This window comes from Varanus komodoensis, unplaced genomic scaffold (genome assembly GCF_004798865.1).
Source record: "Varanus komodoensis strain SLA01 unplaced genomic scaffold, ASM479886v1 scaffold19, whole genome shotgun sequence".
In the NCBI taxonomy this organism is placed as follows: Eukaryota; Metazoa; Chordata; class Lepidosauria; order Squamata; family Varanidae; genus Varanus; species Varanus komodoensis.
In genome coordinates this window covers 7,305,820-7,325,408 of record NW_025335550.1, presented here as the reverse complement: position 1 = coordinate 7,325,408, position 19,589 = coordinate 7,305,820, and the positions used below count along the sequence as shown (strand labels likewise).

At 42.7% G+C, this 19,589-nt stretch overlaps 1 protein-coding gene across 2 annotated transcripts in view; it reads right to left on the bottom strand.

Moving 5' to 3' along the window:
• Window positions 1-772: 772 nt before the first annotated feature.
• FTO (FTO alpha-ketoglutarate dependent dioxygenase) overlaps window positions 773-19,589 on the bottom strand; it is a 233,243-nt gene continuing 214,426 nt past the window's right edge. For both annotated transcript variants that reach the window (XM_044427731.1, XM_044427733.1), the window contains one exon: window positions 773-1,182. In XM_044427731.1, the coding sequence (XP_044283666.1) occupies window positions 1,041-1,182 (142 nt within the window). In that variant the 3' untranslated portion in view covers window positions 773-1,040. The remainder of the gene's footprint in view (window positions 1,183-19,589) is intronic.

Here is a 19,589-nt window from a genome sequence, read left to right as displayed (position 1 = left end):
AGTGGATTTTGCCACTGAAAATAATTCAACTTGCAGGAATGCTCAATTACTATGGAAATGTAATAATAAAGAGGGAGTAAATGAAACACTGCAGTTTTGTGTTTCACAGAACCACTTCTGTTTTTTTTGAACCATAATGTCTGGGAAAAGGCAACTGCTGTATCATATTGTAGGGAAGCTGCTTGCTTGTTTATTCTTCCCAAAGCAGCGTCTTCTCAAACCTGGGCTTGTCTTGCCATCTCAAAGAAATGAAACAGCATTTTCCACAATAAGGATCAAGCAGGTAAAAAACGTGCCTGATCAAACCATGGCAGTGCCTCAAATGAACCAAATGCTAATTAGGTTCAACCCGCTAAAGCAAGAAGCAGGGTATAAATCCAGTAAACAAACAAACAAACAAACAAGCAAAATTTGGCCCTCAGGCTTAAACAGGTTCGATGGACCTGATATATGGGGACTAAGGACTGGATCTAGACTAAGCCATTGGTCAGGTAGTCCAACAGAAACCAGTAACTAACTTCAGTCCCACTGAAATAAATGGGTCTACTCCAACCACGACTAAATCTGATTCCAACTCTTGGAGCAGAACATGCATCTTTTCCCTGGTATAGGAGGTGATCCTGCATGTGCCTAGTTGAAAACCAACCTCACCAGGGGCAAAGGGCTGTGCCTAGGACTGCAGTGCAAGTTGGCTGTAACGCTTTCACTTATTACCAGCAGCACAGCGTACCCTTGTTTATCTGAATGAAAAAAATAACATTTATGTTGAAACTACTATTTGTAATCTGCCCTTTATAAAACAGCCCACAAACACTGCATCACCTGCTTTTCCAAACAGAAAACAAACCCCAACTAATTCTTCCTTCATGTTCTCGTTTCTATAACAAATATTTCACCAGATTTCTTAACCGATGGTTCTGTTGGAATATTACTGACTCCAAAATAAGTCCCCACTGGTTTTTGGTTTTCTTAAAAAGAAACCCAAGTCTTTCCAAAGACTAGTCATGGACGGTTGGGCAGTTCATGAAGAAGTATTCCTTCTAGCTTCCCAGGATATTTTGCAGCTCAGCGATTATATCTTCAAGATCGAATGGCAATGGCATGACATCTTCCTCCTCCCAGTAAGGGTGACATTCTGGCTTCTCATCCTCTGGTAGACTCTCTGCAAGTTGTGAATGGCACCTAAACCCAGGAAGATTAGAGAAGAGTTACAGAAGCATTCAGGGACCTAATATCTCAGTATACAATATATCCGCCTTTGATATGTTGAGACCAATATGGTGGATAAACCAGTAGACAAAGTAAGTTAGATCCAGACTTGGTCACACTTACTGCAAAGTCAGTGAAATTAATTAGACAAGTTGGTGATGACTAAATACCGGGGGCTTTTAAACAATTTTCTTTTAATTGTTATATTGTTATTATTTATGTAGTTATGTATTTATGTACTTTGTATCCTGTTGTGAGCTGCCCTTAGGCTTCGTTGCGACGGGGGCAGCATAAAAACGTTTTAAATAAATAAATAAATTCAGTCCCATTGATTTCAATAGATCCACTCACTAAGGGACAATCAGTTTTCTTTAGTTTTAGTATATCTCAGTTTCTTACTCTTCCAGTCTTAACTTCTGAATGTTGACAATTTAAAAAAAAATAGTTAAATAGTTCACATGGAAACTCATGTGCATTTCCTTTAATATGTGCATTTTTGTATGCAGTTTTGACTAATATACACATCTTTTTTGAAACTAATTTTCTTGAGATAATGCTAATGTAATGTTATTTTCACAAATTTGTTGGCACTTTTCCCTATTATATACATTACTGCAAGCAGTTTTTGATTGGAGATTTGAAGATGTGCAAATTTTGAGGGATATCTCATTTTCTATTCAAGTATGGTTTTGATAGTGTGACATTAGGAAAATCACATTAAAATGAGAACCAAGCAAATCCCCCATCCTTATTTTAAGCATAACTACATCTGGATCCAACCCAATGATTGCCCATTCAACAAGAAGCCACCAGCTTTTTTCTCTTTTGATACAGACTTTCTGTTTCCTAGAGGAATCTTTGAGAAAGCCAAGCACAAAGGAAATTCAGTTAACACACCTTTTGATGGTGAATTATTTTTTCATTAACTCAAGGCTCATTTGAAGTCAGTTCTTTATGCCATTGCTTGTGGGTTTTTTGTGATATTACTAGATTATTGAGCGAGATTAAACCAAATTTACTGCATTAAGGTCACAGAATAGATTAAACAATATCACAGGATGTGGTTAGTAAATCTGAGAGATTTACAAGACCATCAGCTTTGGAGAAAGTAGCAAGAAGTAAGGGGGCTGTTGAAAGATGCAAATGAAGGTTAATAACAATTTCTGCTGATGAATAGATGGGCAAAACTTCAACAAAATTAAATTAAGAGGTTAGTGTTTGCTAAGTCCCCAGAGAAACTCTTTGAATTACAGCGTTTCTTATTAAATGGATTCTTCATCAATAGTAGTGAGAACTCTAATTATAATAAGCAGCTAAAAGAGCCATCCAGCATGGGAATATTTTATGAGTAGTAAACTGACACATTTCACTTTGTAATAAAGAATGCTGATTATTTGTCCTGCATTGGGAAATTTGTAGTAATTCTGTGTTTTTGGTTTCAGTGTAATTGTACATACATACATTTAAAGTCTGCTGCCAGTTCATCAACTACCTTTGCAAGTGCAAACCTGAAAAGAGCTCCTCATTAATATAGCACATTCAACAAAAAATGAAAACAGCAAAAACCTAAAAGAAAATCAAAACCCGCAGAAATGTAATATATTTACCAGCTTATTTGCATGAGCATAAATGACTGTTATTGATTGTATGCAGCACACAGATAAATAAAGAGGAGACTGCTCAGAAATACAAACTGAATTTGGCAAAGTATACAGTATGCAAGAGTTTTATATTTTTCTATGTACAATAAATTCAAAAAATTGAAAATGTTAAAACAATCAAATGAAAAATAGGCACATCTTTACCCAAATCAGATAATGAAACATAACCTTGCATTTTTGGGTGGGGGTTAGATTGAAATAAAACTTGCATTAAACATCACATCTTTACATGCAACTCAGGAGTTATCTGATTCCCCCCCCTTTATTTTTTTTAGATAGAAAAAAACCATAAATACAATCACAGCAATAATAATATAACATAACAAGAACTCAATAATTAAAAAATAATAAATGAAAGAGTGCACCCACCACCTCGGAGACCAATACTACCATCGTACACATTCTATAACAATTAATAATATATAATATGCTTCAATTATACCCATATCCCCTCCAGAAATTCATATACTCTTGACTGGGTTTACAGCCTTTGCCTTCTATCAGTACTGCTTTTACAAGGAGATATCTGACTTGTTCCAATAATTAACCAATTGATGCTTTCAGTACCGCTAAAATGATTAACACATACAACTCACTGGCCACTTACTTCCCTTCCCCTGACCCCTTTGAAGAAAGAAAGAAACAGAACCCAGACGAAAGGGGTCATCTTCCCTCTTGGGAATTATTAATGGCAGTGGAAAACCCAAGAGAAAACATACTTCAACTTTACACCCATGTCGGTGTGCGGTTAATTGCAACTCTAGCCTCCCCATGCACTCAATCCATCGTACATTACAACGCAAGGACAGTATTAACACGTAACATTCCTATATATCTTCAGCTTCCCACATCAGTCCGTGATAATAGCATCTGTTAACATGCGCTAAGCACTATTATGTAGCACATCACTTCATAAATAATAAGATTAACCGACCTCAGGCCCTCTGAGAAGAGTAATGTGTTCAAATGTTCTCATTATTTATTTAAAACAAGTATTAAAGGAACACAAGCTACTTTTGACAATCCTCTTAGCATAAATATTAAACTGTTTGCATTGATAAGCTGAACCACACAAGAGAACAGTGGGTTTGTTGTGCAGGACTCTTCAAAATATTGTTGAACAAACACACTTTGGCAGAGAGATTCTCGCTGGGGTGTAATGGGTGGTTCAGCTGGTTCTGGAGACCCCTTCCCCACCCTCACCCCCAAATATAGGTAATTCATATGCAGAGATGTCAAGGTGCAAAATGGAATTCAGGAAACGGAAACCAGGGAATCAGGTGGATTTTGGCCCAAGAGAGGTTCTTCAGACATCCCTGTTCTTGGCCTCATCCCCACCATGGATACTGATAACATTGACCTACTCCTTAGCCAGAGACCACATGGAGGAGCCTGCATAAGAACCATGATCGCTGAGCAGATCATCTCCATGAACATGCCTTCTCACCTGGTGTCCCCAGAAGTTCTGCATCACAATATCCAGCTTTCCTGATACCAGTTCTGCTGGCTCAGTTGGATGTGAGTTGGAATTCCAAAGTTTCTGGTCTCAGGTTCAGGATGGCTGATCTAGGATTATTGCCTGTTTCCACAATGGCCAACCAGATATCTGTGGGAGGTCCAGAAACAAGACCAAAATGTCCTGTCTCACTGTTGCCCCCAGCATTTGGTACTCAGGAGCCTACTGCCTCTGAACAGGCAGGTTCTATCTAGCCATCATAACAAGTATGGACCTTTCTATCCCCATGGATTCATCTGACCCCACTGAAGGAAAGCTATTGGCCATTACTATATCTTGCTTCAGCCTGTTGTATAAATACACCATGCGATGCGATACGTGAAGAAGTTTTCCTCCGCAATATGGAGAAAATCTATTCTCGCTTCACTGCCTACATACCATGAGCAACTCTATAACCCTCTCCCATCCCTTTGTCCTTTTCCTGCCATAAAATAGACCTAAGTGCATTAGCTTTTTCTTGTAGGGAAGATGTTGCAGTCACTAATCATTTTTTGTTTCCTTTTTCTGTATTCTGAGAATTGCTCTGGGCTTTTTGGGATGCCCTGCTCTGATTTTCTGGAATTTAGAAATGACGGCTTGTGGGTCCCCTTAACCATGAAAAGGCATAATGGCACACCAGCTGCTAAGCTTGTGTGATCTACTTGGTGCTTTTTTCACAGAAATCCTGAGATCCACCAAGCACAGCATAAAAACTGCTCTTGCGGTGCAATCCTATCATGGTGCCCATACGGCAATGAACTCAGATACTTCTGGGGCTCCCATACAGAACAGGGGGAGTGGCAGAGCACTCTTTCTGTCCCCATCTTTCTACCTTGCATTTTTGCTAAATGGGCTTTTTCGCCTATCTAGTCGGAGGGCCTCAGAGGAGAGGGAAAGGAGACCAAACGAGCTACGGTTTACCTTGCGCACCAGTCTCTCCAGTCATTATCGCTCCCTGCCCCTGGAACACCCACTCATCCCCTCTCCAAGGTTGTTCTCCTGACCTTGGAGAACGTGTAGTGCAATCCTTTCCCCCAGTCAGTGATGCTCTGGGGTGCATGAGAATTTATTTATTTAGGGAACTTCTATGCCGCCCCATTCGCTGAAGCCTTGGGGCAGCTCACAACCATAAATAAATAGAATCCTATAAAACAATATAAATTAAGTCGCCCTGGCCAAAGAATAAAATAAATAAATAATATTAACAATTAAAATAACATTTGAATAAAAAGGTCTTCGCCTGGCGCCGAAAAACAAATAACGACGGCGCCAGGCGGACCTCTCTGGGGAGCGCATTCCATAGGTTGGCCACCACCGCAGAGAAAGCCCTCCTCTGAGTACCTACCCTCCTAATTTCCTTCACAGAGGGTTCCCGGAGAAGGGTCTCTCCCGCTGATCTCAAGGGGCAGGCGGGCATATATGGACGTAAGCGCTCCTTCAGGTAACCAGGACCCAAGCCGTTCAGGGCTTTGTAGGTCATCATCAACACCTTGAATTGGGCCCGGTCTTCAATGGGAAGCCAGCTTCCCGCACCAGACACAGGTGTGAAACAACAAGGGTTCCAGGGAAGAAACTCCCTTGGTGACTTTCTGAGGAACATGGAGGTTCCAACGTGACTTCAGGAGCTTGGAAAACATACCCACTGTGACAGCTCCAGGGCCCCTAGGGTGGGGTGGTCCTGCAACCCAGGTGAGTTTAGACGATCACACCATCTCAGAATGCTACCACTCCATTTTGCCGCATGTGGAGACTGGGCCTAAGTTGGGAGGCAGCTGGTTATTTCCCTGTGCCTTTCCTTCCATTTAGATGATAGGAGTGTCAACTACATTAGGAGACACTGGTCACGATGCTCAAATTAACCACTTTAGCTAAAGTGTGTGTTAATTATGGGTATGCAAGCAGTCAATAAGAGGTTAATGCAAGAGTCAAAGGGATAAATTTATTTCAGAATTGCATCACTCAAGAGACTTAAAGACTAACATTAGGGTTGGTGTTTTTAATCAATAGGTTTTATACTAATGTACTAACCATTTATTTTAAAACATTATGCTTCCACCCCACCTTCCGCCCCCTCCCTGGCTAACATCTGCAGCTGATACCGAAGAGAATCAATTGGGTCCCCGTCCGTGCCCCCCCCCCCACCACTCCGCCTTGTTGACAAATAGTTCTCAGTGTATATTTTAGATTCTGCATTTAGCTGTTGCCTCATTTTGGCATGCAGTATAGATCCATTGAGTTAGCTTGGGTCCGTAAAAGCATAGTTCTAAAGGACTACAAGAACCATGCAGGGTGGCTAGAACAACAGAAGCATTTTTGCCTACCATTCTACCTTACAAAACATTTTCACTTAGAAAGGACTCCCAGCCCATCTAACTGACTTTACTTTCCGCAGTGGGATAGGGCACAGAAAAGTTTGTGGATTGAGTGGATTTCTCCAAAGGTTTGACCCACTCTTATGCTCTGTTTCCTTTCTTCCAAGTCCTCTCCTAAGGTCCCTGTTGCAGATGAGAATCTGTTCTGGATGGGACAATCCCTGCTTGGATTTCCCCATACTTAAACCCACATAAGGTCATAACCCTGTTTACAACCTTGGAGGAGAACTCCATAGCATGTGGCATCCCAAACATCAGTTGGGTTCACACAACATGAAAATCAATGCTGCATGGTTACTACAGTCCTGGATTTTTTTAACCATGGTCTACCTGGCAATCATATGGTTTCTAAGTTATGGTGGTTTCCATCCTCCCCACTCAGTTTCCCCACTGTTCAAATGAATGGGAATCACTATGAATCTGACCCACAGATTTTCCACTGGACTGGCTTTTCCCAAATCATGTGGATTTCTTAGAATTTCAGAGCTTTTTATTTGCTGTATTTTTATACAAATTCCATCATAGAAAATTGTGAAAAATAAAAAACCAACCATCCAAAAAGGGCATTTCCTCCATAGGTTAAAGTATAAAAATATACATTTGGGAGGGATTTGAGTATTTTGTAGAATCTGTGCATTTTCAGGAGTGCAAATTTGCTCAAATACATATGGATACATTTGCGCAAAATCCAATTCCATCAATGGTGGATGATGATGCAAAAGGTGCCTGGAAACCTGCAAAACATCGATGGAATGGATTTTATAATGCCTGTGAACTGCTAATAAAAACGATCCAATGCCCAGAACACCTTTCCTAAATAGGAAAAAAGGTGACATGGGGGAACTTAGAGGCTTGTGCACTCATACACAACGTACGGCAAGTTGAAAGAGAAACCTGTCTTCACTATACTAGAATTAGTGGGCTTACCAAGAAAATTATTAGGCAGTCAGTACAGACAAAAGCAATAAATGCTAGCAAGCAAGAAAGCCAATGTAGCAGAGTGGTTAAATTATTGGACCGGGACTCAGGAGGTCTGGGTTCTATTCCCCACTCAGCCAGGAGGCTTTCTGAGGGCTATGGACCAGTCACTGACTCTCAGCCTAATCTACCTCACAGAGTTGTTGTGAGGATAAATTGGAGAAAGGGGGATGACATATGCTGCCTTGGAGGAAAGGTGGCATATAAATGTAAGGAAAAGTAATAGAAACAGCAGAAAGAGCTTTCCCTCCCCACCTGGTAGGTGCTTCTCTTACGACACCAACCATTTAACAATTAAGATATGCCTAATTTTAGTCTTCTCTCTTTTATCTCCCTCAGTTGTTTGGTCATCATAGCTATTAACATGTGAAAATTTATGGCCAGCAATTAAGGTTTAGGGCTCTCCACAGTAGCAGACAGAGAACTATTTTATATCCCAGGTCTATTTGTCATCATGTCAGTTACATAACAGTTGTGATGAATGAGCTACCTTGACAACCAAACAGTTAGGACTTTGTGACCTCTGATCTTGGTCACATGATAGGGTCACCTGAAACTTACTTTGCTCCTACCTGAGTGCATGCAACAAGACAGAGGTCAAATGGCTCCGGTGATTATATGTATCGTGTCTGAGGTGGCCCAGTTTTGAGCTGGAAGGTATGGCCGTGTTGAATTCCACAGCTCCGTTGCACAAAAGCAGTAGAGCAACTTCAGAAATGCGCCCAGGAAAGAGGAGCCAGTTTCAAAGGCGGATAAAGTAACTTTCCTCGCTGCTCGCTAGAATGGATGCAGTGTTCTTCCACCACAACAATGAAAACAAAACACACTGCATGGAAAGGGATTTCATGTATGCATTTACTTCTGTGTCATAAGCATTCTAACACTGGGTGATGATAACCAACAACATCTTTTCCTAGCCTGTCCCAAGAAGCTTTTACAAAAAGCCCAACATTCCAGCTGCAATGCATTTGAGTCTGGGTTATTTATTCTTACCTTTCTACATGGACCATTAGCTAAAGCCCTCTGGGTAGCTTAAAAAGCAAATTCTAAAACCTTAAAATACCATTGTATCATCCAACATAATATAAAACCATGCAATTCAGAAGAGAAGAAGACCAAAGAAGTAACCAAATAAAAGCAAGGATCTAAAAACACACTAAAACTTCTTAAAACTGCAGGGCTATTTAGCCTGCAAAAATGAAAAGAGCGTCACCCAGTCCTAAAAAGACCAAGTGAGGGTTCCAGATGAATTGGGAAGTTACTCCACAACTGGAGTTCCACCATCTCTCTTTAGTAGCCAGTACCTCATCCCATTCTATGCCATCCATCCTGACCTCTAGCAACGCGCAGGCAAATTAGAAGCCTCAAAGTGGAGCAAGGAGCCAGTGAGCAACTAGAAGCTCTTGCGCTACCTACATTTTGCCTCAGCAGGTGATTAAATAGCTATACACCTATTCATCACACAGATGACTAAACATCCATGCATGTTTATACACAGGCATACTAATAGCTAAATAGCCATTTACTGGGGCTGTGGATATGTTATTATTGATTGACTGAAAGCATTTTCCACCCCAGCTTTCCACCTTTATGCGTCCCCAAAAATCCTCACTGGGGGACCCATCCCTGGGATGTTTATTTCCAAGAAGAGAAACACTAAAGAGGGTTGCAAATGAATATTTCTACTGTCTGCATAGCATGCATTGTCCCAATTCCCGAACTCCCATCGGGGGAGCATCCATCGGGACAGAATACATTATTATGCATTCATGCTTAATATTGTACTTGGATTCTATTGACGGTGCGGTTTCTGTCCGTTTGCTCTGCTTATGAACAGAAATGGAGAACAAAGGAAAGGCTTGATTTGTTTTGCTTTCCATGGGGCAGGGGTTAGCATCCTAGTTGTCTAACAATGCTAAACAGCACGGCATTTGCAAAGACATGAAGTTCTGTTCAATCTAAACTGCAAAGTTTACACTGTAGACTACGGTGGGCCTTTAAGCTGCTTCTACTCACAGAGTTTTACAGTGCTAGAAGCAATGCTTATGCACAGGCACAGAATGTTCTGTACGTATTGTCACGATAAAATGTTCATCCATTGCAGATCCTGTTTTTGTAAGAAAGTTTGGGATTTCTGCAAAAAAACTTCTCAGGCCTCTCAGGTGCTTATGCTGTAGATCCTTTTGTGAAGACAATTTCCATGCTGCAAATCTAAACCAAACTAATTATCTCACAGTATTTTCTGAGTACAATTTTTGTTCTCACCGAGGAACATCCAAAGATTGCAAGTCAAGCAGCCATGTGGCTGCTTTCAGAGAGATCCGTCCTCTGCCTGAAGGGCTGTCCAGATCAAGCCTGGCTTAAAAATGCAACAGAAAAAAGAGCTGGGCCAGGAAGATGCCCATCCACCGCACTCACTTAAGACTGCTAGAAAGTGCAGGATTCTGGCCAGCCACATTATTTTTATTTTTATTTATTTTTCAATTTACATCCTGCCTTTTTCCTTCAAAGGGCTCAAGGCAGCTTACATCATTCTCCTCCTCCATCTCATCCTCCCAGCTCCTCTTATGCTTTCTTTTGAACATCTACCCTGATGAAAAATCCTGGAAGACCTGAAACATTGTGACATTTTGGTTGGTCCTAATACAGATTAACATAGCAAGCATGGAGTGGATGAACACAAACTGGGAAAAGCTGGGAAGCAATGCAAAAATCAGTTGGTGGCGATATCTCCTGCCTGCTCACAAAAACAGAACGCCTACTGAACACAGAGTATAATATGCAGCTGATGTAATTTGCCCCCAGTATTGACTTTCTGTGCTTTAAAAATAAGTATTTCCATTCTCTTTGTGTTATCAGCCTGGACGCTACTTCCAGAAATGCAGATAAGGTCCTAGTGCGGAGTCTGAGAAGGACCAGCAACCGAGATCCACATGTGTGTTTTTAAATCACCACCACCATTTCTCTTCCCCTGGGTCATGGATGTAGCCTGGACAATGTTAGGATTTCTGTTCTTGCAGTGGCAGCCAAAAGAACTGACGCAAAAGCAGCCAAGGAATGATGAACTTGCCCGAGTCATTTCACTAGGCCATATTTACGTTGGTCCTGAGACCTTCCTTTGCTTCTCATGCTATAATGGAAAACAAAGGAGAAGGGAGAGAAGTGGAAATAAAAACACAGGAGACGGGGCTGTTCCTGGAGGCTGGAGATGCACATACGTTGTTGGCTTATTCCAGGTCCAGCTATTCATCCGTCTAGCTAACCAAGGACAAGCCAGTCAATGCTGGTTTCTCTCCGTTTCTCATTTGTTCCAGTTCCAAGCCTGGTTTGTCCTGAACTCCAAGCATTTCTCCAGTGTTACATTCCATTTGTCTTGAACATTGACCATTGTTTACAAGACGTTCACAAGAAATATAAGCATTTTTGTGCACCTTTCTTGGGCTCTGGCCTAATATACAATTTTTAAAGCACTTTTCCTTTCATAATGCATTTGAAATATTATTCCATCTAATACATCCATTCTATAGACTTGTTTAATAGGGAAACTCCACTGCGAAATCTGGAAAAGCACACTCTTCAGTGGATAAGTCAGTCTCAGCAAATGGCAAATGAGAAATTAGGGGCTATGAATCAAAATACAAATGAACAAATTTCTCCCTGCTTGATACTTCGGTCTACTCTGAGCAGACACAGCTCAGCAGGGCCTTATGCAGCCTTCCCCACCACCTACTATCTAAATATTAATCGGAAGGTGCCAAGGATTGGGTTCCTAAAGCACAGTTCTATCCCTGATCTATGCTGCTTCCCTTTTGTCCATTCAAAACTGCCAGCACGTGTCTTCAGCAGGGCCCATATATTTTATTTTATTTATTAATTAAAACATTTTTATGCTGCCCCATTCGCCGAAGCCCCGGGGAGGCTTACAACAATAAATTAAAACATCATAAATAACATTTTAAAATATATACATTAAAATAAAATACAAATATACCATATAAAATAAGCTGCCCTGGCCAGATAAAATTCAATAATATTAACATTTAAAATGCTGCTTAAATAAAAAGGTCTTCGCCTGGCGCCGAAAAACAAATAACGATGGCGCCAGGCGGGCCTCTCTGGGAAGGAAGCATGTGATGGGATGCTCCATCCAAACAACACACATTCATAGCATTGTGTGTTCATTTCTCTGTGTACACAAAGTGTGCATTGTTTCTGCATGTGCCACTGAGTATCCTGTACAATCCATGGCTGCGTGAGACGTCTGTAGCTAGGAGGAAGCCTGCACAGAAAGCCCAAAGAGTGCATGCAGGTCAGGGAGGGCTTTCCCACGCTGAGTCCCTTCATCCCTCACCCAGCATGCACAGCTGCCATGTAAAGAGGACTAGATGTTGGTAGGAAAGATGGTTTGGAGGACAATTTATCAGATCTGAGAGCATCCAAGATGGTAGATGAGTCACACTAAGCTCACAGGGCATAGAACGGGATTTCTACAATCCCACTGTACAATCTCATAACACTCTAGAAGTTTCGAAAAGCCCTGCTCTTCAAGGACCTAAGCCCTGCGCCCGAGGCCTTAATCCCCACACCAAAATTAAACCTCAGTACATACATTTGAGCATCCGGCTGGTTTCTCTAGGAAACAGGATGCTAGTCTAATGCAGTAAGGCGTTTGTCTCTCTCTTTCCTCCCTCTGTTGTCTCATGTTGTTCCACATTGCAGTTTGGCTAACCAGAAGCAAATGTGGATTTCTATTTGTGGCTTTTTGATTTCATAACATAGCCTCCAAACAGATGTCTTGACCGTACCTTGCCATCCCTCTGTTATGGTCCAAACATTTGGACTGGACATTTAAAAGCATGTTGCGAATGTTCCATACTGGCACCGGAAAGGAGCAGATGACTTAAGGAGCTTAACCCTTTCCTTCAAACCGTCTTTTAAAGTTTATATTGGATTGACTGGAAAAAAACACACACATCACATTGGAGAAACACAAGGAAACAGAAGGTCAAGGGAATTTTAAAGGGATAAAAATGCAAGGTTCATTCTACAGCCAGTGTTGTAAACTTATGTCCCTGATTGCTCATGATTGTACCTGAGATCTGCGGCTGTTGCTGCTTGGTCATAAAGTAGGCAAGAAATGGAAAGCAGATGAATGTTGATGCGGAATGTCTCCACCAGGAATGGGGTGAGAGTTTGAGGACTGGCTCAGTGGAAGAGCTCCAAATCTTTGCAGTCAAAAAGCCCCAGCTTCACTCTCTGGCATCTACTGCCAATGGCTCTCAGACAGAAGAGGAAAACAGTTGTCTTCCTGAAAACCTTGGACAGGGACAGCCTATCGGAGCAGAAGGCACTCTAATTTGGACCAAGGAAGCGGTGAGGTAGGAGAGCCTGGACTGCATCTGTGGATATTGTTTTCTCTTTTGCATCTAGGCATACACTGTGATCAGTCTCTGAAGCCCACATCTGAGTGCCTCTTCCAAGAGAGGTGCAAAGAGCAGCCGCAGGGGAAGGGGCCTTTTCAAGGGTGGCCCCTCCGAACTGTGGAACGTTCTCCCCAGTGAGGTCTACCCAACCCCAACATGGTCATCTTTTCAGGTCCTGGGCAAGGCTTTCTCCTACTCCCATGCATTTGAAGAATACAGTGGGCTACAAGCTGCTTCCAGATGAGAGACAGTATGTCTGCGTACACCGATTCCTGGGGAACAAGGGTAGGAGGTGCTGCTGCACTCATGCCCTGCTCGGGGGTTTCTTGTGGGCAGCTGGTTGAGAACAGAATGCTGGACTAGATGGACCCTTTGTCTGATCCAGCACTGCTCTTATGTTCTCCTGATACAAGGAGCAACAACTGCCACTTCTCCAGCTTCATGTTTCAGCAGCAGCTGGAGGAAAAGTCCAAACCCAACCAAGCATTAGTCTCCTCTGTTCAGGGAGAACCCTCAGAATCTACCTGGGTATCTTCCAAGCCATCTCCTCCACCATCTATGACTCCTCCACTGCTTCTCCTGTCTCTTGTTCATTGTCTCTTAGGATGAAGCAGGGATGGAGCTCCAGAAGTTCCAGGCTTGCCACTTTAAATGGCCTCAGTTGCCCACATTCTCTTCAGGAATCCCTGCCACCCTTTCTCCTGGGTCCTGGCCATTCTTTACCTGATGGGGACACAGCTCTCCTGCACCTGACTAAGTTTCACCAGATATGGCGTGAGAGCACCCCTGAGAGCACATGCTACAGGCACTGAGCCAAAGCAGAGCAGTGATGAATTGTAAAGCCGAAAGAGGTATGCAGATCTGAAGGCTTGCAGATAATATGGGTCAAAACTAACACAATGAACTGTGCCGGCATTTCTTTGTAAGCTGCTCTCCGTGATCCAACTTAACAAGGAAGAAAATCACTGCAGCCTCAATGCTTTGAGGTTTGATCAACTATGTGGGACAGCTTATCTCTACCAAAAATAGAGATCCATCACTCCAACCTTGGCTGCAACCTTCTTCAAGTGCAAAGCTGCTTTTTCGATGTTACATGCAATAATTCATAAATCCTACTTAACATTATCTAGCACGGGTCCCGATACAACCAGGCTATTCAGCAAAACACAAAAGGATTCTACTTAACTTCCTCTGGATGCTACAGCCGCTTTGCCAGAGGTTTAAAGCTAATCGCACGAGGGAGGCGTTTTCTAATTAGAAAAGGCCCTTGCTATGTGCTAAGAGGTTGTGAAGGAATAAGACTAAGATCGATATTTTCTTCATATCTTTGTTTTCATCAACAGTATTCCCATATCTGCAGGTCTTTGGTAGGTTCATGGGTTAAATTTTGAGAAACGTGGACAGTTATAGGGAAGGCAAAACCAAAGAGCATCAAATTCATTTTGAGGAATGCACAGTTGCCATCCAGTCAAAGAAAGAGTCTTCCAGTCCACGTGAAGATAAATTTGTTTGCTAGCCATCAATATATGCTTTGGACCCAGATTTGGGCACCTTTCTAATTATGAACACAAAAGTAAAAAGGGGATACAGAAATATGGATGCTCATTCACAAACACAGAAGACCCGCTTTGATTGTTAACAATAATGTGTATTCCAACATGAGACAATGCCAATGATCCAAACTAAAGCAAATGACAGGAATGTTAATTGATAGCCATCCTAATTTCTCAAGGTACCATTTATACAATGATGATTGACTGGAGAATGGAAGCTCTTCCTATATGAATTTCTCAGTTACTTCTTCAGGAATCTTGGAACTGTGTAAACTGAGAAGGTCATACTAAATCAAAGGCTATCATCTGCCTGTTCAAAACACTATTAACGAGGAAAGCAGTCTGAACAGTGCATTACCGGCCCCAAGGTCACCTGGGAAACCACCAGGCCTCACTGGCTACCCCATAACAGCTCACAGGCAACTCAATTAGCTGCTGTAACCGTCTGCCCTTGCAGCTGGACTTGATGGAGAGTCAAGTTGCTCAGCGGACGGCTAAGTTGACACGTGCATGCTTTTTTTCTTCCTCTTCCCTGAGCAAACCATTTGGCTGAAGAAAATGGCAGGGAATCTGAAGGGCACGCTCAAGACTAAACAGAGCTAGCTGAGTGTAATGACCAAGCAGGCAGGTGGTGACAGAAATGTTGCCTCTGCTATGGATTCTCCTGTAGCCAAGGGAAAGACAATTCTCTCAGCCCCATCACTCCTAGAAAACGGTTTATGGAGATGACCTTGTGAGCATGATAAAAAGATCCTTCACACCTTCAGTACTAGCCCTAAGAACATAAGAAGAGCCTCAGTGTGGAGCAGATTTAACCCCACCAAGTGCAGGATTGTATGTCCCTCAGTGGGCAACCAGATACCACTGGAAAGCCCATTCACTGCATGAAGGGAAGTACCCATGGGGGCTAGTAGCTAGTGACAATGTTCTGTTCCCACTTGGATTTGCCTAGTCCCTTTCCAAGGTTGGCTCAGTCAGTGGTCCACACCACTTGGCCCATCTACTTCTGCATATATTCCTTGTGCTTGTGCACGACCAAGGCCTGACTGCATGCCCTAAACCGGCTGTTAAACATTTCTGTTTTGGTTCTAAATTTATCATTCAATATGAGGTCGTTGTTGTTGTTCCTATGTGATGTCAAGACATCTCTGATCTATGGTGACCCTATGAATGAAGCACTCCATGATGGCCCTGCCAAGCTCTTCTAAATTCAAGACTGTGGCTTCCCTAATGGAGTCCATCCATATCATACTTGGTCTTCCTTTTCTTCTTCTGCCTTTGACTTTCCCTAGCATGATTGCCTTCTCCAGGGAGTTTTGCCTTCTCAGGATATGTCCAAAGTAGGACAGCCTCAGCTTTGTCGTTTTTGCTTGTAAGGAAAACTCTGGCTTGATTTGATAAGTGCCTTGACCTATGTTCAACCTATCTATTGGCAAATAAGCGCCGATCTTGCAAAATTGGCAAGAAGCTTTCAGTGGCCTTCTTGCAAACAAAGCTTCTTACCCCTCAGGGAAGTAGGCTGTCTCCTAGCATTATTCTGCAGCAAACCAGCTTCATTTGGTGGCTCCAACTTCCAAGGTCTTGAGAGGAGGAGGAAATGTCCCCTCTCTACACATGGCATCTGCTCAGTTTCCATCCTGGATCTGGAGTCTTGGTGGCAACATGATTGCCCATTAAAGCCAGGCAAAATCACAGCAAATTCGTCGATATTTTGCAACAGATCAGATCAAGCCCCCAAAGCAGGAGCAGACAGACAGATGTGATGGGCTGGGGGCACATCTGTGCCCATCATAACCCACAGCTGGGGTCATCATTCCCCTGCTGCTGCTGTTGGGAGTCACATGGCCAGCTTCTGTGGCTGTTACACAGTCAGTTGGTTACACAGCCAGATCCTGCAGGAAAACAAGGGCAGTTCTCCTCATGTGCCCCGGCAGAACCAGGGTCTCAGAGAAGACCCTAAGCCTTGTGGTTCTGCAGGATTGTCATCTGCATACCTTGCTTCCCAGAAGAATGGCTGTGCCTCCAGAGACTGAAGCAGTGACAGGAGAGGGCCTCAAAAACCAACGGTCGGCCCATGTGGCCAACGGAGGCCATGCTAGCAACACTTGCCCTAAAGACAGTTAAGGGTCAAACCCACTGAGGTGCTTCAGCGAAAAGTGCTTGGTCTAGACAGGGCTGCCAGTTTCCTGGGAGCGTAATTCATGTTGGGAAAAAGCAGCTTCTCCATCTTCCTCTCTCTTTGCCTTTAGGTATCTCATCCACAAAAGAAATGTAACTTTAATTTCATCTGACTTCAATTGTGTTCAAATTACAGGAAAAAGGAAGCAGACAACAACCTGTAAATATTTAAAGAGAAAGAAAATCACTGGGAATCGTGCCTTTATGAATAGTTGATGAAGAAAGGTTAGATCTACTGCTGGTAAATTACAAGAAATTAGGTCCATCGTGTGACTCTTGTCAGCAAAGGTTAATACAAATTGGGCTGGATTTAGTTGAGATGACAACGGGGATTAAAAAAGATTTGTCCTGTCTTCACCGCAATTAGTTTTTTATTTTTTATCCCTTTCCTCCTATTATTAGTGTAACAGAGTTTATCGTTAGGATTATTGCAATCAAGCGGTACCTCTTGGAGAAGTCGTTTTATTTCTCATAACACTCTAGCAGTTTCACAATGCATTTTTCATCTCTGCTAATCTGGCTCTTAATTGTGCATTTCCGGAGGGAAGTAAGAGACTGCTAACCCACCATGTGCTATCAGTTCTTGACAGATAGATATTTACACAAACAGTAATATCCCGGGAAGAATGAAAAAGCACTCTCAAGGCAGCTAATGATCATCATTAAATGATACCAATCAAAAACTGAAGACAAAAAAAAAAAACGGTATGCAGGTTTACAAACAGATCTAATGATTAGAGAGAGGTTACTGCAATGCACGGTTAAACGATAATGTATACAAAGAGAAAGTCAACTTGGTCTCCTACAGAACAGAATTGCAAAGGTTGGGTGCCACCACCACCAAGTCCCCATCTGATTGAAGTACCTATTAAGTGAGTATTAAATCATCCCATGGTAAAAAGCAGCATCTTGGGGGCAGCCTCTGGACCAAAGCACATAAAGCACCTTGCAGTGAATTAAGTGTGAGGATACACTGAGAGTGCTTTTAGGACTTCTGCAAAGCTTGGTGTTCCCCCAAGCCAGCTGACACCTTCCTCCTCTGCTTTGGCAACACAAGCAACAGCACTCGCAGCTTAAGCATCAGAAAGGAAAAGAATTCCAGCTGCTTGCTGGCAATGGCAAGCTATGGCTTCCTCAAAGGAGGAAATGTGAGAGGCGGTCTCAGCCTGCGAGGGAGGAGAAGAGCAGTGGGAGCAGCTTGGAAGCCAAGCTTTGGCAGCAACTCGGCCATCACTTGCCCATGTGTGGAGAGCCACTGAGGTGATGCCAGCAGCAGCAAACTTTTAATACACACATGAACTTGTTCAATGGCTATTTGTGCATCTTTCTGTATATACAGGTGCAGTAGTGGTTGAGACTGTGGGACTGGGACTCAGAAGATCTGGGTTCTAGTCCCCGCTTGGCCACGGAGTTCACAGGGTGATTTTAGGCTAGTCACAACCTCTCAGTGCAATTTACTTCACAGGGATGTTGCTGTAAGGATAAGACTGAGAGGAAGAGGAGGAGAATGAAGTAAGCTGCCTTGAATTCTTGGAAGGAAGGAAGGAAGGAAGGAAGGAAGGAAGGAAGGAAGGAAGGAAGGGTATAAAACTAATAAATGAATGAATATAATATTCATCTTCTGTTCGCAGAGACATCTTCACAGAGACATCTTCTGCTCTTTCTTGATATTCAGATATTAATGTTCATTAACCTCTCAAATACATTGATTTAGTCCATCAATTAATCCATCAATTAATTCCAAATGGATAATTCCAAAAAGAAAAATGGAACAAGAGAATATCATGCCATAAAGACCTCCTTTGATTCGCCCGAGTAAATGCAGAAGAAGAAAACCATGCCAAACCCAGTTCACATGAAGAAAGCAAAAAGTAAGATGCAGCTGCAGACAAAAGAGGCGAACCTAGCAACTGGCAAACATGATGAATTGGAATTGGCATGCACGGCACAGTTTGATCGCAGGCTGTGGTACTTTGAGGATTCCGCTGAGATTTGCTTCTGCAGCCGCCGACTCTTCCTTCCACACTTAGAGCCATGCGGAAGGAGGGCATTTAACACATCAGGGAACCTTGCTGGATTATCAGATCAACTGATCAATACCATTGACAATACTTCTGTCTAAAAGCATTGGGGCCTTGCCATCAGAAATGTACGCAGTAGCCAAACATTCAGGGCCTTTGCCAATACATTACCTTTGACCCACTGCTTCCACAGCGGACCCAAGAGGCATCTGGCTTTTCCTTCCTCAGCTCTTCCACCTAACTGATTTCCAGCTGCCTGCTTGAATCAAATGCACCCCTTCATAGCAAACCATGACCCGAGGAGAAGGAAGGGGGAAGAGAAAAGAATCCAGAGCTCCATCCAGACTCTCTGAGGCATTAAAAAAACCCAGCAAACAAAAAAACAGCAATTCAGGTCATCACATTCCCACTCCGAGGCAGTCATCTCGTCCTCTGCTTCCATCAGGGTTGTGTAAATCTCAACAACGCACTCGACATTACGGGACTCAGTGGGATACAAATGGCTTCTTCGTGTACTCCACTCACTTGCAGTGCTTTGGGTTACCTGCAGAGTAACTTTCCCGCTCGGTGACATATACCTGGCTCTCCCGAATAGACATCACGACAAATTTCAACTTGCTGGATTTAACGCTCTAAAAAGCAACCCAGGTTTTTATAGCTCCCCTTGAAGTTAACTCTGACAGACAGAAGGACAAGGGG